This window comes from Pyxicephalus adspersus, chromosome 1 (assembly GCF_032062135.1).
Source record: "Pyxicephalus adspersus chromosome 1, UCB_Pads_2.0, whole genome shotgun sequence".
NCBI classification, from domain to species: Eukaryota; Metazoa; Chordata; class Amphibia; order Anura; family Pyxicephalidae; genus Pyxicephalus; species Pyxicephalus adspersus.
This window is the reverse complement of record NC_092858.1, coordinates 70,980,550-71,007,858: the sequence shown is the minus strand read 5'-3', so window position 1 is coordinate 71,007,858 and position 27,309 is coordinate 70,980,550. Positions and strand designations below refer to the sequence as shown.

Below are 27,309 nucleotides of genomic sequence, written 5' to 3'. Positions count from 1 at the left end.
TTGCTTTCTGGGAAAAAAGACTGAGAAAACACCATGAACACAATAATGCTACATTGTATTTCTGAAAAATTTCCAAGGGGTGTAAACATACACTGGTTAGAAACTGACTTTTACAGCAGTGGCTGCTGCAGTAGCTGTTGTTTTACTCAGCAAACCCCGGCTGTCAATGTGACACCTGGGAGCTTAAAGTAAAAGGGAAGGGGGAATCGGTAGCAAGGTAAGCGGGAGAAGGCAGGTAACGTATACATGGAGTACTTCACCCCAAAAATTAATTTTTGTGTGTGCCCAAGATCCAAAACTGGGAGTATAATTTTTATTTAAATGTATTATTGGTCCAATAACTGAAATACTTTGTATTAAATATTTTGCACAATGAATGAATTATGATGGACAAGTTATGAACTTAAAAGAATGTACTGAAAGTGATAAAAATAAGTGAATACTGATCTTTTATGAATATTAATTTTACTATAAATTATATTATCTATGTTATAAGAAAATGTGCATTTATAAGCCCGATCTTTGTAAATGGTGTGCCTTGGTCAGACTTCACTTACAATGTTTCAGAGAGGATCAAGCTGTATGCATTTTTTTTGCATTTTTTGCAGGGCAAAAATTTGCGGTTATCTATTATCACATTATCTGTATTATCACATAGAGATTTTTCTAACTAGCTGTGAAATTCTGTTCAAGCATGTGTCAATTGTTTCTCTCTGTGTGGAAATAGGAAAACAAGAGTGTTAAAGCTGATTTCTGACTAACTGAGTGTAAGAGCTAAGCCCTTTCCATCCCCCTTACCTAATTACAGTAAGGTAAAAAAAATCTGTGGTTGCGTGATAGTCCAGCTCCAGCTCTTTTCTCTTACTGTGTTTTTCCCATGTGTATTTTAAGTGTCCATATCACTACCTGTGGACATTTTCCTTTTAGCTGAACAGTGGCGGGGTCTTCGTACAGATTCTGCAGGTAATGATCTTAGCAATAGAGGAATGTTTTGGATCAGTGGTCACGAACCTTTTGGACCTTAGGGACCACTAAATAAAGGACTCCGGACTGCTTATGCGCAGGGAGCCATGTGTCACTCAAAGGGAAAGAAACTTCCCCCAGAGTGACGTCATGATGCCAGAACACTCCCACTCTCCCATCGCAGGTCTGAGTCCAGAGACACAACCGCTCACTGTCCTGAGCCTACGATCAATACAGTCCTGAGCCTACGATCCCTTCCCAGCGGGGTCCTTTCTGGCGGTTGGTGGCCGCTGTTTTAGTGGGAGGTGAGCATTTAAAAGTGGGGAGGGTGTAGACTTTATTATGTGTTCCGTCAATTATCATGACAAACTTAGGCTACGTACACATATCAGATGATTCTCGCCCGATAATCGCCTAGTATTGGATGAGATTCTGGCATGTGTACAGCACTCATCTGACGTCGTTCATTGATCCATCCTGGCAGGTCCAGAACGATGAAAGCTCGTAGTACAAGTGAAGGGGAGAGAACGCAGATGTGCCACTCCCTCGTTCAACCCCTCCCCTCTCCATAGAGTCGAATGGGTGTTTCACAATCATTTCCAACGACAATTATTGAATGTGTTCGGAGCCTTACATACCAAAAAGCATGCACAATTGCACTTAGAAGTTGCAAAAATGTATGTTAAGCTGTTACACTAGCAGTATTTTTTTTTAAAGATCTTAATATTTTGGAGCTATGTGCCTGAAGCTGCATGGAGTTCACTTTACATAGCCTAATTTAATAACAAGCAGTAGTAAGTCCATGCTTAGTGGTAAAATAGTAGCATGGAGAAATATATATTTTCTAATGAATGCTAACAATAACAATTACTAGTGAATGCACAGAGAATATGTTGCAAATGTATAGAGGGTTGAAAAGTCCCTCTTAGAGGGAGTAGAGTCTTCCTGCTTTACACTTTACAGTATGCAGGCAAACTTCCTGTAAAATTCTATTCTGTATCATACAACGTTCACTTTCTTTATTCCTTCCAGAATGAGTTCCAAAATGTAGGACAAACTTTATTTATTGAAACTTTAAAACTTTACTTTATTTGAAATATTGCTTTCAAAATCCGTATACTCCATAGTGGTACATTTGTGCTTGTGGATTTAGTTTGCTGGTGAAAGACATGTTTTGAATTGCTTTAAGAGCACCTCAGAACAAACTTTTTGGACATTTGTAAAGCAAAACAAAGAATGGGAAAGGCCATATTAGCTCAGAGTACAGATACTCAGAGTATTCCTTTTTTGTAATACCCATTACATATAAAATTTATATTTGGAATTTCCCAGGCAAACATCTAAACTGCTTATATATCCTACTCTAAAGTATTTACTTCAGAGTGGAAAATACAAGAAAAACTAACTCCAAATAGCATTTATACATTCAAAAAAGAACTAGGATGGTATTGACAAATGTTGCAGGAGAATTTACCAACATGGTAAGAATGCTTCCTCTCTTTAACGTTTTTCTTACTACTTTAGGGAACCCTTTCCCTACAGTAAGTAAAATGGCACACTATACAAAAATGATTAATACTAAACCTTCTAGTAGGAGGTAAGGTAAATCTCCTTAAAAGCTGCTCTGCCATGCAGGAAACACATTATCTAACATACACAAAAGTGTTAAATAGCAGCAGTGTCTTTAAAGCAGTCTTTTTGTGGAAACCTAGAGTTCCTCCAATGGTTTTCATCAGAAGTGAGCAATTTTTTGAATTCTGAAAAATAGCTAAAAAGACCATTGTCCCCAGTGGGTATCTGTAAGAAGCACTCTTCCCACTGAACACCAATATAAGGGTCATGTTTCCCAGTGATTACTGGCATGATGGGGCCCTTCTTCCACTGACCACTAATATAAGGAAGTTCCTCTCCTCTAGCCACCAGGCTAAAGTGGTACCTCTTTACTGACCTGCAATGTAAGGCAGCATTTGACTGGTCACAAATGTAAGGGAGAATATCACTAACTACCAATATAAGGAAGATCTTCTTCACTAACCGACAATGTAAAGGGCCCTTCATTTCACTTAACATTAACATTCGCCAAGACTGGAGAAAATAGACAATCATGTGAGAACCTGGGCAATCCAGCCAACCTGGTTCATGTCTGATAACATTTGGCAACTAAGAGCAACTGATTTTTAGGAAATCCATTCCAAGTTTGTTGTATCACCCAGGTTCTCCTATGATAGACTATCTTCTCCATTCTAATAGAACTTTAATAAATCAGGCTCAATGTAAGATATCCTTCTTCACCAACTATCAACATAAAGTGAACTTCTATTAAAGCAGAACTAAACCCAAAATAAAGTAACCTCACCTTCCTGGTCACAATTTTTTTATTTGCACTCACCTGCTCACCTGCGTGGCCATCTTCTTCCTTCTCTTCCCACATTCACTTTTTGGCCATCTGTGTGTAACTCACACACAGGCGTGTGGGAGTTCATTTAGTCCAACAGCCACACTGGAAGCTGGAATGGAATGCTAGGAAAAGAACAAAACAATAATAGTAAAAAAATACTATTTAAAAAAAACAATAATAAATGAAAAATTTAAATAAAACTGCAGTAAGCAGATAACAACAATATTAATAAATGGTTTGTTTTAAATAAAAATAAAACCATTTGGACAAAATAGTAAACAAAAAAACAAACCGATTAGTAATTACATAAGAGTAATTTACAGGAACTAAATATACAGCAACAAGTAGCAATATTATGGCACTCCACCAGGGAAAAAATTTGGACTATTGTTAATAAGGAGTGAGATCATTGCAATAGTTTTATAGCATAGTAATCAATATGCACTAATGGGAAATTTTTTCTAAACTAAGATTTGCAATTACTAAAAAATAATACAATTAATAATGATAATGCACAAAATGTATATTTCTTTGATGTGTTTAAAGCTGTGAATTATAAAATATAATATGCAATATATATAATGTTAAAGGTAGAGAGTACAAAATTACTTATCAATCCAGTATATTGGAGGCTAGGGAGATTTTGGATAATTTTGTGAAAAAGCCTAATATGATTATAGAATATTACTAACATTCTCTCAATACTTCCCTTTTTAGATCTTTTGGATCTGGATGTGTTTTGTACATTAGTTCCCTGGTCACAAAAATTTCCTAAATCTCTTTGGTGGGGCTAAATGTTTTGGAATTTATAAAACAAAAATGCCCACTTCTGTAGGCTAAAAGTAAAATGGCAGGGAACACTGATGGATTTTATGGTGATACTCAGCAAAAAGAACAGATAGTGTCTCAACTGATTTAGAACCTTACTGTGAATAATATGATATACACTTATGATAGGTTCCTTTAAACTTTAATTAAACCTGAAGTTTTTTTTTGTCTGTGTGCATCTCAAGTCAACACAGACAGATTATGGCCGGTGGGAGAGGTTAACAAGGTGCTGTACATATCTTCCTAATAGTATTACAGGCAACTACATTAGTATACCTCTCAGGACCTCTGATGCAAGATGAGAGATAATTCTTAGTTATTGGTCAAAGGAAGAAAAAAATGCCTGGTATAGAGCCAGGGAAAAAAAATATTCAGTGTTTGTGCTCAGTGGAAGGGAAAAAAAAACCTTGTTCCCCAAGGGTCAGTATTTAAAGCCCATCTTTTCAAACTCATCTGCACGTCTTCTTCTGTCTCCTAAACCCTCATTCCTTATTCCACATCCCCTTTTTCCTAGTGTGTGCTACTTTCCCCACCTCTTAGATTGTAAGCGCTTTTAGACAGGGTCCTCTCAGGAGGCGTCCCGTTTCATTTTCTGTGGCTGTCTTTTGAAACCCCTTCTTAATGTACAGCACTGCGTAATATATTGGCACTATATGATTACAGTTTAATAACAATAATAACTTACATTACCATGTAAAATCTTTTATGAAATTTTAGTGACTATGTTTATTCAGGGTCTACATTAAACATTTTATATTTGCATAACAGAAAAATGCATATCCCATAGAAGACAGATGTTTGATTCTGTAATTATATAGAGACCATCATTTCCAGGGCAAGTTAGTTTAACAACCATTATTCACAGCCATTGGTCATATGTTTCTTACTTTTTGTCTATCATTAAAGATGACACAGCTCTGGAACACCTGGCAGGGATTTCATTTGTAAGGTAAAATTAAATCTTGAACAAATTGGCATGGCACTGGTAAATATATTGGTAATGTTCTTTGCAGTGACTCCTAGTGACTCAAGAGGAGGAAGAATATTACTTGCAGATAATAAAAGACTCCGAGATGGGGTGAAATTGGACTGGCGATGCTGGAAGCATATCTTACTTGTCTATTTTCAGCCTTTCAATCTCTGTATATTTTGTTAGCAATTGGATAGTGCTGTTTCATCAGAAATAGAAAGCTGAAAAAAGCACATGTAATATATATTTATATAGGATTTAGGGAGCAATAAAGATGATGGCTGTTGTAGTGCTCAAGCTCACATTATATCTACTAATCATGTTTATGTTGTCAGAGGATCCTATTTATGTGTATTCCTTTTTTAAAGCACCGACATCTTCTCCAGTATTGGCCAAGAGCTCCAGCCACTAATTTATCAGAGAACATTCAATCCATGCTAATTGTGCAGAGGTTATCCAGTGGCACCAACACACTCCTTTTTTAACATGTATGTTACATATTTTTGGCAGATTACCTATTCTAATGTTTAGTGTGGCTCAGGGGGTTAGCACTCCGGCCTTTGCAAGCGCTAGGTCCCAGGTTCGATCCCAAGTCAGGACACTATCTGCATGGAGTTTGCAGGTTCTCCCCGTGTCTGCGTGGGTTTCCTCCCACATCCCAAAAACATGCAGTTAGGTTAATTGGCTTCTCCCTAACAATTGACCTTAGACTACATTAATGACATATGACTACGGTAGGGACATTAGATTGTGAGCTCCTTTGAGGGACAGTTAGTGACACGACTATGGACTTTGTACAGTGCTGCGTAATATGATGGCGCTATATAAATACTGTACAATAATAATAGTGTTGTAAATTAAAAGTTATGTTTGGGATTCAAATGGAAGCAATTAAATCCCATTTAGAGAAGCATTGCTCATCTCCCTTAGCAGCAACTAGGTGAGCACACTTTTAAAGCTCCTAATGATTTGTAATACTTAGGAATATTAAGTCTGCAGACAGTGGATAGTTTAACTTTTTAATAAGCTCTTGTATTGAGCATTTCCTAATAAAAGATGACCTGTGTGATCTCTGTATATTACATGCATACAAGTCCCTATTCACTAATCAGTGAAACTACTTGTTTGTTTTCACTAGATAAATTAGTATTTTTTGTGATCCAACACAGTATTCTTCTTCAGCTTGTCCATCTGGTAATTACTGACATAAAGCCTTGGTCATGATTCCATTTAGGGCATCCCCAAGGTGTTCATGTCGGGTAGAATGAACACACTGCACATATGAAACATTTGCTTTGATAACAAAAATAAATGATCTTGCAGATATGGATAACCCTGTACAATGAAAGCATCAGCTGTTTTATTGTGAATTGTGTTCTCTATATAATTATAAATATTTCAGTCTGTTCTGTGTGATATCTTCAGGTCATTAATGAAAAAGGGTGCATTTCAAAATGTGCTCCCACTGTGTTGCCAACTGAGAGTGTGGTATTTCTTCACTATAAATAATTTTATTGCATTTTCATTATTTATAAACTAGAGGCTACATTATATGCAAGACAAGATGGTTCCATTACAGGATGACAGATTTTGCTATAGATTAATTGCTGGTCATTATGATCTAGGTACTCTTACATTTTATTACATTCGAGTTGTCCACTTGTTGTGTTATTTTTGCAATAATACTGACTGGAGCTGAACAAAGTACAGAACAATAAGGCACAAAAATTCAGAATTACTCAGAGCAGAAACACTGAAAGCACTTCCAAGTTTAGTCTCAGCAGAATGAGGTCTGTAATTGACATTCCTGTCTTAATATCAGCAATCATTTGCCTTACAGCAGTTGCAGGAACACAGAGCCATAGACCAGTAGGTAGGGGGACACCAGCCCTTGGGGCCACCTATTCAGTGATCACTTCCACAATGAAACAGACTATAGGCATTAAATTAAAAAGCAGAGCCCCAGCAGTAGCAGTGGAAGGTCATTTATCCTAATGATTTGTTTAGCAACCATGAAAAAATTCCACATACTTCGATCTCTCCATTAGCAGCTTTCTCCTGGATGTCAGATCTGCATATGGAAAGGGGTTAATTTTTACCAACCTAAGTATAAATATTTTGCTAATAGAAGAAACGTATGGTCTTTAGACAATAGCTTTAAAGGTATCTGAAGTTCCTTGAAACATGCTAGCCTTATTGGATGTTAAAGAACCCCTAAACCTGAAAAGTAAAGTGTTTTGTATTGCAGTTTAATGTGATTATCTGTATTAGTTTTTCCCCTTTTTATGCACTTTGTTTAGTGCATTACTGTATTTAAGCCACCCAGATTGGACTTTATAGATACCTGCCGTTGGTCATCTATTTTGTATTTGAGTTCTGCTTTGGTTCAATTACCTGAAGGCTCGTAGAATCTGGCTCAAGGTTCAGACATACCTGAACTTTGTGACCAATCCCATTTGGGTTAATAGGCAGACTATTCTAAAAATAGCATTTTTTAGAATATTTGGTACAGCAATTGAGTAGGTGAAGAAGTACATTTTTTGGTAACCCAGAATAATAACAGTGAGACACTTATTGTCATGTGGTGTCCTACTCACTTTATGACCACACACCTACAGATTTCTTCCACCAAGTTTAAATACATTTTTGAGGAGAACACTGTAATAATATATCTATTATATAAAGGTCTCTATCTACACCAGGTACATTACATTCTTCTGGCCCCTGCACTATGTGTATGACGTAGCTGTGTCTCCTGACGTCTATACATTATATTTTCCTTACCCTTCTACGGTGCATTACATACTTCTGACTCCTGCAGCCAGTGTGTTACCTACTTCCGACCCCTCCACTCTGTACAATACGTTGTCCTCACCCTTGCACTCTGTATGGTATATACTCCTGGCCCCTGAGCTAGGTGCATTGTTCACTCCTTACCATTGCACTTGGTGCATTACATTCTCTTGAGCTCTGTGCATTTGGTAGTTCTAATTGAAATTTGTCAAAACTGAATGGCATTGCACAAAACACAAATACTAAAAGACGATGCAGGTATGTGAAAGCCCATGCAGGAACCTGTTTTTTACACCTGTTAGCAGATTGTTTTGGGTTGTTAATTTAAGCAGAGTCACTTTAAACCTAGGAATTGTTTACACAAAACAAAACAAACAGAAAATTACCTTGAATTTTACTTTAACGTGCATCTTTTTGGAGGGACAGACGCCTGGTTAAATTGTCCAGCTGTATAAACAGATACCAGTATTGTTCATATTAAACAAATACTTTTCTGGGGGTACCCTTTATCTTTCTTACCATGGGTTACTATTCTAACTCTAAAACATCTAAGACAAAACCTTTACTAGCTCCTAAATAAATTAAAAGCAAACTTGTTCTTTTTTTAATGCAGGGCAAAGAAACTGGTTTATTTTAATGTCCCCTTTCCAGGGACATGCTGCCAGAAGAATAGAAAAGAGTTGGTAATTCCAGTTATGAAGAAGCATGTGACTAACACTCCATCCTCTTATGTGGTAGTACTTTCACAGGTGCGTAAAGAGGGAGTAATCAACCCGGTGTAAGCTCTAACTAAAGTGATGCAAAGCATACACAAGGCTTTGTTTCTATAATGGAAGAGGGAGTTCTTTCTTGTTGGGAATTGGGGACATAAAAGCCAAACGTCAGACTCATCCCTCCAAACCTTTTCACTCCCACATTTTTTTCATACACACCCTTTTCAGATGTCTCCAGGCCCATCCTTTTTGATATTCATTGTCTTTTCATCTTTTTCCACTGACAGATAGTCAACAGAGATTTAACATCAGAGATTCAAAAAGTGACAAAAACCCCGTAACACTGTTTATATAGGGAGCAATTGTGACCTCCATTCAGGGATGCACTTACAGTACACCCTTAGTCTATTATTCACCCCACAAACTGAGGGTGTTTACTTATTAAATGAAGGAACAACAAAAGTATAAGTGAAAGTAACTGTCAGAGCTGATTTTTTTCCATTGCTGAAAATTATATATTTAAATAAAAATTAATAAATTAAAAAATTATATTTTTTTTTATTATACATTTTAATTTAAAAAAAAGTAAATTCCAGGAGTTGGGCTTTAAAGGAAAACCTGTTGTTAAGCCAGAAATGGACAAAACAGTCAACAAGTCAACAGCCATTTTACACTCTAGCAACACATTTTTGGAGATAGTTCATATGCATTGTGCAATTGTAAGCTTGTGGCTCTCCTACTAACATTTAACCAACAGCACTGAATAGGACCTTGTTACCAATTATTTCTCTGAGAGCTTGTCAATTGCAAATACAGTTGACATTAAAATGTTACACTTAATGATGTAGTATAAGCATACTGTATAATGACACCATAAAGCCTTTGCTGAAATAGATAATGACAAGCCACGCTTGACAGGGTTATTACAGAAGACATACAATAAACTACATCATCTTAATGCAACTTCTTGTAAAACAGGTTTCATGTGAAATCTCTCAGAACAAGGATCAGCAAATGTCATAAAGCGGCAATTGTTAATAAACTCCATAGGAAGCGAAAAACCTATTATATTTCAGAGGGCATGTGCCGAGATATCACATAGTGTTCATGAGCAGCATTTCCTATCAACCCCAGTTCAGTGTTAGTTATAAAATTCCCTATTGTGCAATAATATAGATCTTCTGTTCCTCCCTACTTACTCAACCCTTAGCTAATCACGCAACATTGATTTGGGGGGGCAATGTCTGATAAATAGGAGCTCAGCATGATACTAGCAGGGAAAGTAGGATCCTGCCAGGTGCTGATTGCTTACACTCCTATGGGATACAGTATTGCATTTAAAGAGATACAGCTGAACTGTGAATGAGCCAGACTTCACCATCAACATTTCCTGGCAAGATGCTCAAGTCTTGGAGCCACAAGAAAAGCAGATCCCTTACAGATAGAAAGAGGGAGTTTATTAATGTTAAATCCAGAAAATATCATCCTCCTCTGCCCTTGCTGTTTGCAATCTGCTGTCTGAGTGCTATTCACCTTTCCTCAGGTAAGACATTATATATATTTGTACATTTGTATTTTTGAAATGTTTGCTATGTAATGATGTCAAGCGACTTTTTTATTGTAAAATTTACCTATAAAACATAAGTAACATTTTCATAGCTATCATGGAAATGGCAATCTAAAGAAAAATTTTGAGACTCCACTGGAAGTCTTAACTAATGGGTTGCACAATTCTAAACTTAAAACTGTGCCTAGTTTTTTCTACTTGTTTGACTAATATCTAATAAAAATAAATGACATATTAAAGGAAAAGAAATATTAGGCGAATGAACAAAGTTAGGTATGGTTAGGTGTGAATTTTTATATTTATATAATATTTATATATATAATATATATATAACACCCAATCATACCTAACTTAGTAATATATACATCAGTGTGCTGTTGCAAAGGAAAAACTTTTATCAAATGTTACCTATTATACATATAAAACTGATTTCATGTATCGATTGGATAACATTTGAAAGAAGACAAATATTAAAAATGCAACAGTGTTTTAGAAAAAGCTTTTGTACTGTAATTTCTTTAAATAGATAATGAACAGGGACAAGGACAACTACTGTTTGCTTTCATAGTGATGACTGTAAGAATAAGCAGATGAAAATAATCTAATAGGATATTGCAACATTGAAGCACAATATTCTGTTGTTATATCAACTTTTTTGGAAGTCCTGTACTAGCTCAACATCTGTATGCTTTTCATATTTATATTTTAAAATATTTTTTTTTGGCAAACTACCAATAACAATGGATTATTGTGGAACATAATATCTTAATCTGGTGAATATTTCTTAACACTGTGCAATTATCTTTGCTGTTACTGATATAAATATGAGTATATTTGTTGGAGGAAATTTATCTGCATATCTGCAGAAAATGAACATAGTTTAAAAAATAGGCTTTGGTTTGGTTGTTTGGTTTTAAAATTACTTTATTTGTATATTTCATGCTTTCCTTTATGTTTGAGCATGGTTTTTAAAACAGTCCCAATTTCTCTTTTCAGGTTTCCCTCAATCAGCAGCACAATATATGTCTGATATGGACATACCAGACAGTGAGGTATTTCTATACTTTTTTTTTAGTTTAGTAAAGTAGATTGCATGCATTTTAATAATACATCATTTTATTTAAAATTTAGTAACATTTACACATTTATATAGCAGTGTCAAGTTTCACACGTCAGTTTTTTGGAACAAACCAAAAATGTACTTGATTGCCAAGATAGGTATTGATAATACAATGTTTAGTGAATACAATGTGCAAAGTGAACTTCATTTTTAAATTAGCTTGTTGGCAGGTACGGTTACAAAAAAGTATATTTGTATAATGTGGTTGCTAACTATAGTCAAACAGAGCTCCCATCTTGGGACATTTATACACATACATACAGGCAGGCTTTGAGGCTGCATTTTTTATTAAAGAACAGACACGTACAAGAATTGCAGACTTGCTCAATGACAGCTGAATACTTCCAGATCTGCATCTAATCTGGGGGTGGCAAACATTTTGGCTCAGGGGCCACAATGAGTTTTAAATTTTGACAGATGGGCCAAGCCAGTATCAGATGGATGGAAAGTGTTTGTATAAACTGAAATAAATTACGTGTAAATTGTTTTAAATTAAAAAGCCCAATGGGCCTACGTTTGTCCATGCCTGATCTAATCTAATCTAAATAAACATTTCCTAGTACACCTACCAGCTAGATATGTAAAAACAAAATTACAATTATTTACCTGTAACTACCCCAAACACCTAGAGAGAACATTTCAAAGAAAAGAAGCCAGTGAGACCCAAATATAATCATTGGATTTGTAAACATCATTGTGAACTAAAATGACCAAAATATCAGTAAAAGCTTTGTAGCAGTTTGCTCCCAAAAGTAAAAGTAGCTGTAAACACAACATGAATTTTGCAAATGATCATTAAGTGCATACTACTCATTATGTGTTGTACAGATTTAAATGCAATGTGTTACAAATGTTTTTGAATTTTAGAGCTGGTTCATTAATTTTTTATGTCCATTTAGTTAGATGAAAGCCTAATGACCACAGATTTTTTATTATTCCCCCATCTGCAAACCCAGGGCTGCCATTTTGTATTTTTATCTTGTGCCAGAAAGACAATTGTGCTCAAAGATAGGGAAAATATTTGGCCACTTAGAACCAGTAGATGTGTGAGATTTTTTTTATAAATATAGGCAGCTGGCAGAGCTGCCATTAAGTAAATGTGTCACGTCTACATTGCAGGGCACAGTCTTAATTTAACCAATATATTTTTGGTCAAATTGCCTTTGTGTATAATACCATTTATTTGCATGTCCTAATATGTTTTAAGTAGAAAAGCCTAAAACAACTTTGCAATTGGGTAGATAGATACTATAGCCTAATCTAGTAGTAATATAATGTTACAGTTGTAGTGCAGTGTTTTACATAGGAGTTTTCTTTATTCAAAAATGTTTTAAATGTAATAAATATAATAGAATATAAATATTTTAACAAATGTTTTATGATGCAAGGTTATCATTGAGTAGCTTACAGTGGGTTGGAGTCTTTACTAAATTAAGTGCAACGATGTACAGTTATTTTCTCTTTTATCTGTAGAGATTAGCATTCTGCTTCAGCCAATGGACAGCGCTATTGGATCAACCACAGGTAACAATAGAAAACAATATTTTGGAAATAGAATACTCCCAAGTGGGGGATGAGAGGAGAGACATGGGAGACAGATCTGTGGGGAGTGACAATGTTTTTCTGTGTCTATTTTTTATTGTTTTTGCATATATTTCATAACTGAAAATGTAATAGGTATGCCTACTATAATTGGAGACATGGTTTTAATATAATGGATGTTGTTACTGTCCATTGTTTTAGGCTGTCTATCAAAATTTTAAAGGTTGAAAAATTTGAACAATGCTGAAAAGTTTAAAAACGTTTTTATAGTTTTATTGGTAATAATCAAGATTTCTTATATATAGTGGCTAAATGTAAGATAGGGCCCAACAGGTGCAGAACAGGAGAAAAGTTGACTATTAGAAATACAATGTTCTCCTTCCCTTATAGTTCCCAAACCCTGGTATTTTAGCAGAAAGAGTCTGGTACCTAAATGTCCACATATGAAAGTTTAAAACGTACCTAAACTCACAATTTTCACCTTACATAAAAGGGTAGACAACCCTTTTATGTACAGTAAAAATTCTGTTAGTTTTTTTTTTTTTAAGTGCAAATAAAAAAGGGTGCAGCACCTCCTCGGATACCTACATCACGCATCCTGCGAGGCTCTTGGGTGCTCCTTCTGAGAATGCCCAAGGATCTCGGGCATGTGCAGAAGGAGCCTTTTTGTGAAAAGGCATGCTCAGTGAGATCAGCAAGTGTTTTTCTCATCTATGTCACCCGATTTAGCACCTGGGTCAGGTGACATAGGAAGAAGAACCAGAAAGAAGAAGAAAAGATGGCATCACCCAGAGCACCAGCACAAAGACGGAAGAGACCTCTGGAGCGATCAACTTCACTGCGCGATTAAAGGTAGGTGAATTTTTTTGTTTTGGGAGACTTTTGAGTTTAGTTCTTCTTTAATTTTCAACATCATGTTCTCTTTGACAATAGCTATTTATAACTAATTATAATTTTGGTAAAGGTTTATGTATAGTTGGCAGGCTTGGTTTTCAGTCAATTACTTAGCAAAATTTAACTACTATACTACTACTACTAAATTTAACTACTATACACAACGAAACTGATCAAAAAAAAAAAAATAACAATCAACTTTACTTTCATAGAGCCTGCGATTCCTCTGGCGCACTCCGACTTTGTCCCGCCACTGTCTTCATCCGTCTTCTTTCTTCTTCTGGGTATATCACCAATCTTGAACTGCACGTGCTTGGGATTTTTACTATTACAGGAAAAATCCCCTTCTGCGCATGGCCGAGTGGTCAGAAGCCTCCTGTGATGCGTAACATGGGTATCCCAAAAGGCTTTGTGCTCCCATTCTGTCTTTACCTCCATGGGTGGAGGGGCTTTACCTCTCACCCTTCAAAAGATTTAAAAAATATATTTTTACTTTACAGAAAGGGGTTGTCTTTACTTTTATGTAAAGTAAACATTTTGTTGACAGGTCCCCTTTAATAGTACATTTGTAATATCATATAGGAGAAAGTGCCTCCTTTTTATTAATTTCTAGTTCATGTAGTCTTTTTTTTTTAAGTGTTTTTGGAACTGAATGATGAGAAAATATCGTAAAATAGAAGGATATGCTTTGAAAATCAAAAACTTTAAACTGATATCACTATTACCTACTTCCTAAAAGGACAGTTGCTATAGAAAAAAAATTAATGCTTCCCAAACTACCTAATTATTCAGTATAGTAAATCGGAAGACAGTATTTGAAACTACAGTATTTATAATTCACCAACATAAAATGTTCTTGGAAGAGAACCTCTAAATTCAGAAATATTGGAGCTGCCATTGTTGTCTTTTTACAAGGTGCATGCTGGATGGCTGGAGTGTTTTAGTTAATGTTATTTATTATGATGATCTCCCTTACATTATGAAATCATTAATATGACAAACAGTAAGTCAATATTGGAAGTGGTTGAAAATATTGAAATGGAATAGAAAAAAAACTGTATATTACAGTGCAAAGATGCATTTATCTCTTGAATCATTTTTCATTGGATATTTACAGAAGGGTTCTGCAAAACCAACAAGGCATTTTAGGAGCTCTTTGCAGGCACATCCATCCAAAGTAATAATGAAACACTAAAGCAGTTGACTGTATCAGACTAACTAAAATCCTATCTGTTCTGTTATTATTCAACTATATTGTTATTGACATGTGTTATACAAAGGATTCAGCCCATATGTCTGAACACAGGGGGCTAATCCTAAGGATAGGTATCACAGGACAATCAATTTGTTTTAAAAATATTCTAAAGAATCGATTTTAAACCACACTTCTGCATAAACTCTGTAGGGCCAGTGGCAGTATTTTGCAGGATAAAACAGTAGATTTAAAATATATTAGTTATGCTTACCTCCAAACTCTCTGAAACAAGAAAAAGGACAAGGACAATTTACAGCACAGCTATAGCACATGCCAAGGACATAAAGCCAAATTAATAATTTGCAAAAATATAAGTGGCTCAATCACATGTGTTTTCTTTATCTTTCACAGCCTATTTACTGTATTTTTAAAATAGAAAATGCAAAATGTAGAGAATAAATGCACTTTACTGTATTTTACTTCTTTAAATAAATAGCACTTTTTATAGCAGTATTATATTAATAACTTTAAATCCTAAAAACATTTAGGATAACATAATATTTCCAAGCCTGTTAGCATCCAGATTATTGATATATTATAATAGTACCTTCAGTGCAAGTGGCTGTCCAAAGTAGTCTATCAAGTCAGAATTTAAATAGTTTCAAAGCTTTGTTTTTTAAATCTATGCAAAAAAGTATCATTAGTATGTAAAAAGAATAAAAGAGGCAAGATTTGTTGTTTATGACTACAATACAAAATGATCTCTTACAGAAAATAATGTGATTGTGAGTGCTTGGTGAGTGATTAATAAATGTCTCCAGAGTTGTACGGTTTATATGAAAATGCATTAGAAGACAGTAATAGAAAACATATGGTTTGTGCATAATATCCACAAAATTCATGTCTGCTTTTTCCACTGCTAAAATATGTATCGCATGAACTAGGTCAGTTTTAACAGCAGGACTGCCATCCAATAAATCTTGATCACTTATCACTATAGCTTTCCAGGAAGCATTTAGCACATCTCAAGGGTATTCATCTATTAGTTTATGTTTCTGTAGAGCCAAGCACTATTGATTTATCCTGGACACTTGCTGTGCCACGGACATCTGCTTTCTGTGCTTCTACAGATTAATGTTTGGAGCTACTAGTTTTCCATCAGGAATGACAGAAGCAAAATTCTTAACTCTATATTGTTTTATATTTTTTCAAAATTTATTGTAAGCCAGACACTTAGTATTCTTGTTGATCCACAATCTTAATAATGTCATGGTTCACTTCTATTGGACCCTAACTAGAAATATACATTGACCTAAGAGTTACCAAATCCTAGATCAAATAAAATCACACTAAATTGGACTCCCTAATCAATTGATTAGCACATTAAAGAGATGTGTTTCTCTTTACCTAGAGTGGCCTAATTGGAGGTCAAAATAATTATCTACCTATCTGTCAACAGATATACCTATCCATCTATATTAGCATGTCAGATTAGCAGAGATTGTGTCTTCTCCGAACAAACCAGTCTCAGAAAATCTAAATAAACAGGCCCACGGCACATGGTTGGAAACTAGCTAAAGCTACTTTTATTATTACAGATTTGCATAGAAAATGCAATCCAAAATAATACACCATAAAATAAAAGAAAGAAATAAAACACCACTGTGACCAAATTTTTAAAATAAAGTTCATTCTCTATCAAATCTAGGGGCTATCATCCTGAACCACACAAACATAAAAGGCAAAACTGTACTTTCTGTCAATTTCTGAATTGACCTATCCTGTCATCTGAGGAGCACCTGTCTTTATTGGGAGGCACCAGTACATGTCCAAATTCCTGGCCTATGTGAGTTATTCAAAATCTGGATCTGGAAGAGAATAATCATCATCCACCACTCTCTCAGACATATGGTATAATCCTCATTATGGATGAGTGATATTACCATTTTATTTTACCTTTAGTTCATGTCTTATCTTGCTGGCAAAATGTTATTGATAATTAAAATCTAACATGCAAACAGCAGTCCTCCGACGTCATTCATCAATCTGCCCTGCTATCCCACATATCAGTCTCTCCCTCAACCAATACTTGGACACTGAAATGAGAAGCAGCAAATTGCTCTCTTCACCTATTACCATAGTTTTTGCACTGTAGTAAGACTCAATTCTGTCTTTAAAATCAGTGTCCCTTAATCTGAGCTCTAATTTACTACGACTGCATGAATCTGACTCTACACATACCCCTCCTGTTTTTAGCTCTCCTAACCCTCTCCATTCCCTCCCAGCTCTTAAACTAATCAGAGATTTTTTGGTAAAAGTGTGGATGAACATTTTAGGTTTTCACTGAAATTATAATCAGCAGATGTTATCGGATTTAAATATATATATACTATTTCCTCTAAAAGAATGAAACTGTTAGGAAATACTACACCAGAGATTTTCATTAATTTCCTGTTGTATCTCTTAACAGGCAATGAGGGGAGTTTTCCCAGTAATTCAGACATGGCATAAGTTGTTACCATTCCCTACTTTACCCAGTAAATAAATAGTTGTGTTTCTAAATATGCTTTAAGCAACATCAGCTTTTAATTGCCTTCTATATTCAATATAAAAATTGTATATTCTCCTTAATATATTAAAAAAACAAGAACAAAGGATTTTAAAAAAAGAGGAATATTATCCCAACTAATATGTTATGTATACTATGAAATGTACATATTTATCTTTATGATGACTTGTAGAATCCTTGTTACAGTGATCATTATCAAACTGATTTTAAACTGATTTTTTATGTTTTTCAGATTTCTAATTTTATCATGGATCTTTGTAGTTCCATTTACAATAGAATGAAGGTCAATCAGGTAAGGATTTTAACTTTAATGTAAATTAGCAAATCAAATATGCAATACAGAGGATAAAGTGCAATATGTAATGAAGAACATTTGTTTAGTGCTGACATGTTAGTTGTCACCGCCCAGGTACAGTAAGTTCTGTGCATCATACACCTATATCCAGCTTTGTCAGGTTCAAGTATCCATAAAACTATGTCTTGCATCAGGCAGAATATTGCATAAACCAGACCAGGTCTGCATTGAAATTTTCTCTGTGACAGGATACTACAATGAACAATAAACATCCATGCTTTCCTCAAAAAAATTCTATAATCTTTTTAGATATAAAAAATGAATGTTGTTTAGATGTTTTTGTAAAAGAAATCAGCTGGATGTAATATTGTATTTGTGGAAATGAGGGTATGATGTGATCCCTTACAATGCAGGACCAATAGTCCTACCATGTAAATGAGGACTCCGAGAACTCACCCACAACTCAGTGGTTGGAAGAGGAGAACACCAGCTATGGGAGGGGATGAAAGATAAGATTGCTAAAAGTGGTTTTTACGTTCCTCTAGACAAAAATGAGAATTCAATCATTGCATTGTGGGTCAAAAAATACCAAAGTCTCCTGGAATACTTTCAAACTAGTCATCAAAAAGAAAACTGTTTCAAATACTCAAACTGAGGTTTTTACAGGTCATATGAATGTACAAAGACCTAATGTTTTGTAGTGCACTTCTCAGTACTTGACTAGTAGCGTTGGTCGAATATCCCACTATTTGATTCCACGGCTATTCGATCGAATAGGCCAATATTGTTCAGGCGATCGAACATCGAATTCAAACACCATTAAAGTCAATGAGGGGAAAATTCGGGTTATTTTTCGGGACTGTGCAGAGCTTCTACAGACTCCAAATACATTTAAAAAGACATGTCAAGACTCCCACAGCTCTGCACAACACTGTACAAGGCAAGAAAAAAATCAGGAAGGCGTACTGAACTCATATGACCTCTCAATGAGTCTCCACTGAGAGGTTATTTGAGTTCAGTACGCCTTATATTTTAACCTTTCAGGAAACCAGTAAGGGGTAATATGTACTCCTGTACTTATTCCCCATGATTGGACATCTGAGAGTCACCTTGTAAAGGGGTCTTCCGGATCCCAAATAGGTTTGGGACTAATTTGGATCCGGAAGCCCTCTTTAACAAGGTGACTCCCAGATGTGTTGGTTGAATATATAATACTATTATGTACCCCTGTATTTATTCCCCATGGTTGGACATCTGGGAGTAACCTTATTAAAGGGGGTTCCGGGTTCCTGAATTTGGAGCTCAGAATTTGCGCCATCAAAACCTGTGTTTTTCAGGTCAGGTCTATCCAAATTGGAATGGCCATATTTGGGTCGAATATAAGGACAACCCGAATTCGGATACCAACACTATTGACTAGTTAACACTTTTGAAATACATTAAAGTCCCCCTAGCCATTTCTGTCTAATACCTCCTAAATTTGATCACCCACCTCTGGTTAATACCTTCCGTGCATGTTAGATTTAGCCAAATATATATTACTTTCACCCTCAAAAGAATGTTATGTTCACGTGCCAAAAATTTATTTCATTTGGCTAAGATAATGAAAGAAAAATACAACTCTAGTACAATGCAAAAAAAAAACATCTATCATGTTTTCATGGACATTTGCTAAAAGACCAAAAGTGACTACATATAACCACTTGCAATTATTCCAGGACTCCTAGCATTTGATACTGGATACTGGTAAGTAGCAAAGGCTCTGTATTATGACTGTCCATGTGAATAAGCTCTTACAGCATAGAGGTCAGCAGACACGGAGCTTTGAAAATATAAAAAAGTAGTATTGTAAATTTCCCTGGCCACCTAGAATATACATTTTCAATATATATATTTTATTCTCTAGTCCTAAATATAAAAATTTGCAAAAAAACAAAACACTTCAGAAATGTTATTGACAAACAGTCAATAAATCACTGACTGTCTGATAAATGTGGTGCACCAAGCTACAGTTTATTTCCAATAGACATATAATGGAAATATATGAAATAGGCAAATGTTATTATTTGATAGTATCATGGAGATATAAAAAGACTGCCAATAGGTTTTGAAGGTAATCAATCTCACTTTTTTTTAGAATTATCTGTCAAAGTAAAAGAAGCTAGGGAACCAGTGTTGGCCTGTAAAATATGAGTCAATGGTCCTGATTTATTAAAGCTTTCCAAGAGTGTCCAACATAGTCTGTTATAGGGGAACCTGGGTGATCAAACAAACCTGGATTGGATCTGGGCTGGTTTTGAAACCAGTTACCAACATATATAGTTGATGTTTTTTTACGAAATCCATTGCAGGTTTGCTGAATTACCCAGGTTCGTCCATGATAGTCAATCTTCTCCAGTTTTTTTTAGCAATTCAGGCCCAATGTTTGTAGACCATATACAAGCAATGATGATACACAGTAGGTTTACTGAGATGTTTGCCTTCTAGGGCTTCATTTTTTTATTCTGTGTAGCCATAGTTTATTTGTTTGAAACAAAAACGGATGCTTTTTTTTTTCTTCAGGGGAATAATCAAGAGGTGTACAAAAGAGTAAGTTGCATAACACAATATACATCCTGTATGCATGATGGATCCTTGAAAATGACTGATATAATACTGTTGTTTTTCAGTTTTTATTTCACTACTCCAGAGCACAAGACCCTACTCTAAAAACAGGGGTGAGTACAAACTTGTGTTTACTTGTGTCAATTTAGGAATGCTAAAAAATTGCTAAATATTACATTTTTCATTGTTAGCTTAAGCTAACATGACCACTTTGATTTATAGGAAAGGCATTGTCTACACTTCCTAATGGCTTGATTACTTGTTTTGAGATTGTTTTTATTACCTTTTTAACTGATCCCACATCTGTGTGACCATCCATCAATGCACTGACATTTTTCTGTAAAAGTAAGGATAATTTGATTTGCTTTTAATTTTAACACATATGTACACAAACTATGAGTTGATGCAATGGGCAAAAAAGGTGTTGGTTACCACCATAATATGGCCAAGTTCACATGGGTGGCCTACTGGTAGCCCTCCTATCAACAAGCAGTGGTCACACATTCTTTGAAGCAGTTTTGATTCACAAACCACCCCAACCACCTCCAGTCATTATCTATGGTGATATGCAGGAGAGATGCTTAAAGCAAGTGGATGGTGGTTGCAATTAAAGTGCAGTAACCACCTTGACTTAGTAAAGTAGTCCTAATGATCGCTGGTAGGAGCTCCTAAATGAGCTAATAATGCCATATTAATATTGCTTAGCATAAACCTAAATAGGGTGTTGTGGTTGAAGAAAAGGTAGAAAAATTGAATTTGAAGTTACCGTTTCTTATATGACTGGGTAACACTTACGGAAAAGCATATAATAAACAATTTTTGCAAATTGTGCCCCTTGTATTGCTTCTCACAAAAGTTTGTATGAAGTATGAAGCAACAAATACCATTAATTTTATGGTCTCTTTATAGGAATCACATATTACTACAGAAGAGTTTACGAAAAAGGTATGCCTATATAGTTTATCCTGAGGATTTCAAAAACAGAGTGCAGGTTTTCATAAAGTCCACAGAGAGCTTATTATTGTATACGCAAAACCAGTTACTAAAATATCATATACCTTTAACATGTTAAAGTAACTTCATCCATCATTTTCAATCATTTTAAATCATAATTTTTTTAAGGTCACTGTTCCAATTGTGTAGAACCAGTAATCTGTAAGGTCTTTGTAAATACAGACTGCTAGACAGGATTTAAAACACTTTTAACAAAAATGAGCATATGTGAGGATATCTCTGAAAATGTTATTAGAATAGAAAAAGTTTTTTTCTTTCTGACTGACAAATTGTATTACAGAGAAGGTGTAAGGTTAGGTACACATAAGCAAATTTTCTGATGGTAAATGGTGTACAACGTTTTGCTCCTACAATTAGATCACTTGTATGAAAGAATATCAGAAAGCTATTGGTCAGATGTGCAAAATCCTCAGATGTACAGATGATTCAGTTTGTAGGTCTAAATAACATTTACCAACATGTCTGATCACTTCACAGCTGATCGAGGAGCAAAAATCTATACTCGTTGTATTGGTTTGAAATAAAATATTTGCCTGTATTTACCCAGCCTAAAACAGTTTAAATGAATGAAGCACAGTACAGTATGAATGAAGTATATAGATAACCTTAAATTAAATAGTATTCTAGTCCCTATTATGCATTCAGAACTAATAGTGCAACCTCTGCTAAATTGTTTTTTTTTCATAGCTAATGGTAACTTTCACTTCCAGTCATGTAAATTTGCTGTTTCCTTTTGTTCTGCTGAACTGCGCATCTGTAGACCTAGCAAATCCCTGTTTAGCTCTATCATACTGGAAAGATGCACAATAGCTCTCTGCATTTCCTGGATTAAGTACTTTGTACATTTACATTTGTTATATTATTGATTGCCATATCAATCTCAATTTTCTTTAAGCCTTCTGAGCAATCATGTGCTGTACATTATGATGCTACATAATAATTGCTCTTGATGTTTGATATGACTGTGCTACAGATATATAGTGATAAAAACTGTAGACTCAGGAAGGTTCACAGACTCTCTATCCTCACAGTAGTTTCAGAAGTTATGGAGAAATCACCAAAATACCCTTATAAAATCTTATTTTTTGGAAACAAAGGAGTCTTTATATCAGACTACTAAAATACAACAACCAATATACTTTGATATATTGATAAGGATATAAAAATGCTCAAAAGAAGCCAATATATTTGCATTATCTATACTGGTATTTCCCCCATAAATCAGCAACTATCCAATGTCTATCCTCTCTTGGAAAGTGTCAGGGAGGTACACAATTCTAATCTATAGTGCAATTTGTTTGACTTTGGTAGTATGAAGGGTATATCTGAGCCCTCTAGATATCTCCTAGGCCCAAGAACGTCTTTATAAGGTTGCCTCATGGATGGTCTTGTTCTGCAAGCCACCAATACCAATATGCTTCTGCAGCAAGCATCTTCTCCTTATCATTACATCTGTTATTTCTTATTTCCTAAATATACCATCTATAGAAAAGATCCTATAGATGTACTTTTTTACTGTTACTTTTATGTTAAAGGTTTGGCTGTTTACTTATCAAAGTGAATTTGTAAAAGAATTTTTACTTGGCTTTGTAAATGTGAAAGCTTTACCTCATTCACTAACCTGGGTGAAAATCTATTTGCTAGGTGAACAACATATATTCCTTAGTAAATCAACCCCAAGGTTACTTGGAGGTTCTATGAGTGAACAGGCCATTACTAAGCATGCAAAATATTTTCAATAACTGGTATTAGTTAACTAAATTACATTTATCAGGTCAAAAATATCATTTTTATTATACTGTTAGTAAATATCTGCTTACAAAAAAATAAATTATACTACACTGTTTCACACTTTTTGAAACCCATTAAATATTTAGGTTTTTGAGAACTGCTGCTGTACTTCCTATATCCACAGCTCACAGTACATTTGCTTGGTGGTCAGTGGTCATTGCTCAAAGAACCCCTACCAACTTCTGAAAGAATACTGGATAAGAAACACCATTTTATTGTATAAGCTACAATATATTATTATTATAAAATCATAAATACTGTATAAAATTAATTACACAGATTATGTTTTTCTGTGGCCCCTTAACAGTAATTTAATATTTTAGTAGCTTTTAATCATTATTTTATTATATTATTTCCCCAGCATTTTAATATTGTTGGTGCAGTATATGGCACAAACTAATTAGTATATACTTTAGGCCAGTGGTCCCCAACCTTTTCGGGCTGAAGGACCACTAAATTTACCGGCTCCGGACCGTGCATGTTTGGGGAGATAACTGTCACTCAAAGGGGAAGAAACTTCCCCTTTAGTGATGTCATGATACCAGAACCCACCCAGAGACTCAACCCGCCCACTTCCCTGAGCCTGAGATTCATATGGGGGATGTGGTCCGTGGCTGTGGCCGGTGCGTTCCCCCAGCGGGGTCCTGACCCTGCTCGGGCGGGGGGGGGGGACCACCAAAATTTTCTTGTGGACCACCGGTTGGCGACCGCTGCTTTAGGCAATAGTTCAATATGTAGGATATTTTTATCTATATGGTAATAATACAATATTACTAAATCTTCCCAATTCCCAACGCTGCATGTGCTATATTTTCCAGGATAGCTCTGGGACAGTGGGAAGACCATTTTTCCTTTTCCGGGTATGTGCTGTATGCTTTTTTCTAGTATTTGGTGCATGTCTTTGTCTTTTGTGCTTTAAGGGTTGGAGTTAGGGCTTGTTTAGAAATTGACATAGCAGTGAATTTAGGTCTCTATGAAGAATTGTAATTGGGGCCCCAATCATACTTACGTGTATAGTCACCTGCCTGAGCACAATATGATTAGCTAATATAAAGTAACTGCATATTGAACATCATCATTACTGTTTATGGTGCTTAACAGTCAATACAAAAGACATCTATATCTAAAGTAGGGATTAGTAAATTTTGTTGCTGATATACACAGTACTATACCATTTATAAATGTGATATACCACTCTTTTTTTCCCCAGCCTAGAAATGGAAGAAAGGTTTCCGTAGATGAACACTAGCAAATTTCTAAAGGTATACATATGTATAATAGTGGTAATGTGTGTAATAAAACAAGGGTCAGATTTCGTCTGCTGTCATCATTATTTTTGTGTCATCTTTCAAATATATATATATATATATATAATTAAACAGTATTTATATAGCCCCAACATACTATGCAGCGCTGCACTTTAAAAAGAGGTATATATATGTAAAACACAGAGAGAGGGAGGTCAGCATTACAAGTCCATGGGTGCAGCCATGTTCATTGTTGAGTTTGACGTGAGCAGAATCAACTGGATGGGCTGATGGGTTGCATACAGAAGCATTAGTTTGTGGCACAACTTAGGTTTTGTCCCTATAAAGGTCAAAAAGTATTCAAAAGCAGCTCAGGAGGTTTAAACTAAGTCAAAATGAACTCAGAAGCATCTCAAATTTATTTAAACTGGCAGTTACATTCTGTTCAAAGCTTGTCTTATTTAGCCATATAAAATACTCATGGAGGCTGATTGGGACTTGTATATGTGCAGAGAGGGGAACAAAGTGTTAAATTGAGCTGTCAAGTGTTAAAGAAGTACTGTTATTAGTCTCTCATGTTTTATGTCTGGGTGGAAATATCAAGTGGAATAGTTTTCAGCCTCCAGCATGATATGTCCTATGGTTAGGCTGTTGCTGATCAGTGGGTAAGGCTTAGTCTACACGGACTGTTTCCCCAGCGTTTAACCTAAGGCTTTTAAAGCCCATGTTTGAAGTCCCTATGCATTCCAATGGGCTAATCTACACCAGGCGTTTCCTTCAGGCACATTTTTGAGCGTTATCTTAAACCTTGCTTGCAACGTTTAAAAAATTAAAACGCTGGATAAACGCAGGAAAACGCATGAAAATGCTTGAAAACACTTCCATTGAACTCAATGTAGGCGTTTTAAGCGTTTTTATGCTTTTTATGAAAGCTTCCATTGAAAACAATGGGGCTTTCACAAACGTTTTTAGCAGGACTTTGGACTCTGGAAGCCCCCTTTAATAAGGAGACTCCCAGATCTCCACCACCACACCCTGGGGAATGAGTACAGGATTAAAATATGTAGAAAAATAGGACGACATAACATTAAAGCCTCGTCCAATGTTTTTACACATATTTTAACCCTTTCAGGGAATGAATAAGGGGTTTTATGTACTTCTGTACTCATTCCCTGAAAGGGTTAAAAGTAAAACTTTTATAAACGCTTATGTAAAATCACGGCAATTCGCGGTAAAACGTGTCATAGGCGTTTATAAAAGTTTTTTAGAGTTTTAAAGTTAAGCTTTAAAACACTTGTAAAAGTGCATAAAAACGCATATAAACGTGGTTTATGTAGACCCAGCCTAAAAAAAGTGTAAAAACAATACTGGCATTGTTAGGTGACAACAGAATGCTGCAGAATACAGCACTGCCTCAGCAATATTTAGGAAAAAGAAAATTACTTATTACTTATGCACTGACCAGAAAGAGTTTGCTAGAACTGACTTTTTCATCTTTTTTTTTTTTTAACAGAATTCACAGAAGATATTGTCTATAATGCATTATCAAGGATCCTTTTGTACCATATGAAATACCATAGGCACGTTTCATATCATTACATTGTACAAAGGTTCTGTCGATGAGACATTAATTTTTTCTGTCCCAATAATTTGTACTTTCTTTAACATATTATTTGTAGGAAAACTGTACCAATACTACAGTTATCCTCCTTTATGGGACATTTTACCAGAACCGCCACAACCCCATAAATCTTAATCTATCTCACTACTAAGATATTTGCATGACTGTCATGATTTTCATTCATGCTTATGGAAAAGGCTGTACAATTCTTGGAATTAAAGATAAAAGGCTTTACTAGTAATGAACGGGGACTGTAACACACATACATGGAGGGGAAAAATTCAGGGCAGGAGAATTTTAATTTAAAGGTGGTGCTGAGGATTGGGAGAACTGGTAAATGTAAAACTTTGGAGGGGTAGTGGGTGCTGAGTGTGGCACTAAAATATTACAAAGGATATCTGTGCTAAAATTTCAACTATCCTTGAAAGTTAATTTTCTTCTGGCAACACCATTTCTTTGATCTGTCACTGTATTTTTGTGTTGAACAGTTCCATTAATAAAAAACACAAATAAAAAAAAGCTACATAATATGACTGGTTTTAAACTTTTTCTGTTGTCTTTTAAAATAGTAATATGTTTAGATGTACACATTTTTATTTTTTGTTGAACAACCACAAAAATGACAAAATAAAATATTATAATAAAGCTAACTTTCACAAATAGCATACAATTTTGCACTTATTTTTTAAAGAAATGTATTAGATTTTCAGGTGCAATCAGAACCCTTTTTTGTATACAATCAAGTAAACAGCTGATATTACCCAGATTTCAATTGCTTCCCTACATTATAGTGGTACATCACCAGATCAATCAGATTTCAGCAGAATATTGTTCAAACCTAGTGTACATGTAGAGGACAGATCTTTCATATACATTCTTACACTGGATGCACTGGATGCAATTTGGAACAAGCAGTATCTAAAATTTTGGACCACTTTAGCTGAATGTCCCTAGAAGTGAACTGAAGCAGCATATGACAATGCTGCATTCCACAATGCATCAAAGGTAAATGTGGTAAGTTATGCACTCCACAAGTTAGTACATTGCAATTGGTCAGCAAGGTTTTGGGTGCCGTTCAGAATCAATTTCACCATATTGCACTACTGTGCATTATCATAAACAATACTGTCACAGTGCAAATATCCTGTATAACTACTAATAATCTTTGCACCTTGGAGAACCTAG

The 27,309-nt window shown here is 35.2% G+C and overlaps 1 protein-coding gene across 3 annotated transcripts; it reads left to right on the top strand.

Annotated features, from left to right (window-relative positions):
• The first annotated feature begins 1,018 nt into the window (after positions 1–1,018).
• NMS (neuromedin S) lies at positions 1,019–26,782 on the top strand. 3 transcript variants are annotated; one of them, XM_072413820.1, is made up of 11 exons: positions 1,019–1,268; positions 8,566–8,701; positions 11,229–11,284; positions 12,826–12,876; positions 17,785–17,844; positions 20,410–20,436; positions 20,517–20,564; positions 21,361–21,396; positions 24,075–24,116; positions 24,467–24,518; positions 26,017–26,782. In XM_072413820.1, the coding sequence occupies exons 3-10, from the start codon at positions 11,255–11,257 to the stop codon at positions 24,503–24,505; spliced, it is 333 nt and encodes a 110-aa protein (XP_072269921.1). In that variant the 5' UTR covers positions 1,019–1,268; positions 8,566–8,701; positions 11,229–11,254; the 3' UTR covers positions 24,506–24,518; positions 26,017–26,782. The 3 variants fall into 3 exon arrangements, with proteins under 3 accessions (XP_072269921.1, XP_072269922.1, XP_072269915.1); XM_072413821.1 differs by lacking the exon at positions 1,019–1,268 and having other exon boundaries at positions 8,076–8,701; XM_072413814.1 differs by lacking the exons at positions 1,019–1,268; positions 8,566–8,701 and adding an exon at positions 8,723–10,208.
• Positions 26,783–27,309: the final 527 nt, after the last annotated feature.

Excerpts from the sequence above, each read along its gene's own strand:
- NMS (XM_072413814.1), top strand. The coding sequence starts at position 10,028 with ATGAGCCAGACTTCACCATCAACATTTCCTGGCAAGATGCTCAAGTCT. Across the intron at positions 11,285-12,825 it reads TGGACATACCAGACAGTGAG|AGATTAGCATTCTGCTTCAG; the intron begins GTATTTCTATAC and ends TTTTATCTGTAG. Across the intron at positions 21,397-24,074 it reads CAGAAGAGTTTACGAAAAAG|GATAGCTCTGGGACAGTGGG; the intron begins GTATGCCTATAT and ends TATATTTTCCAG.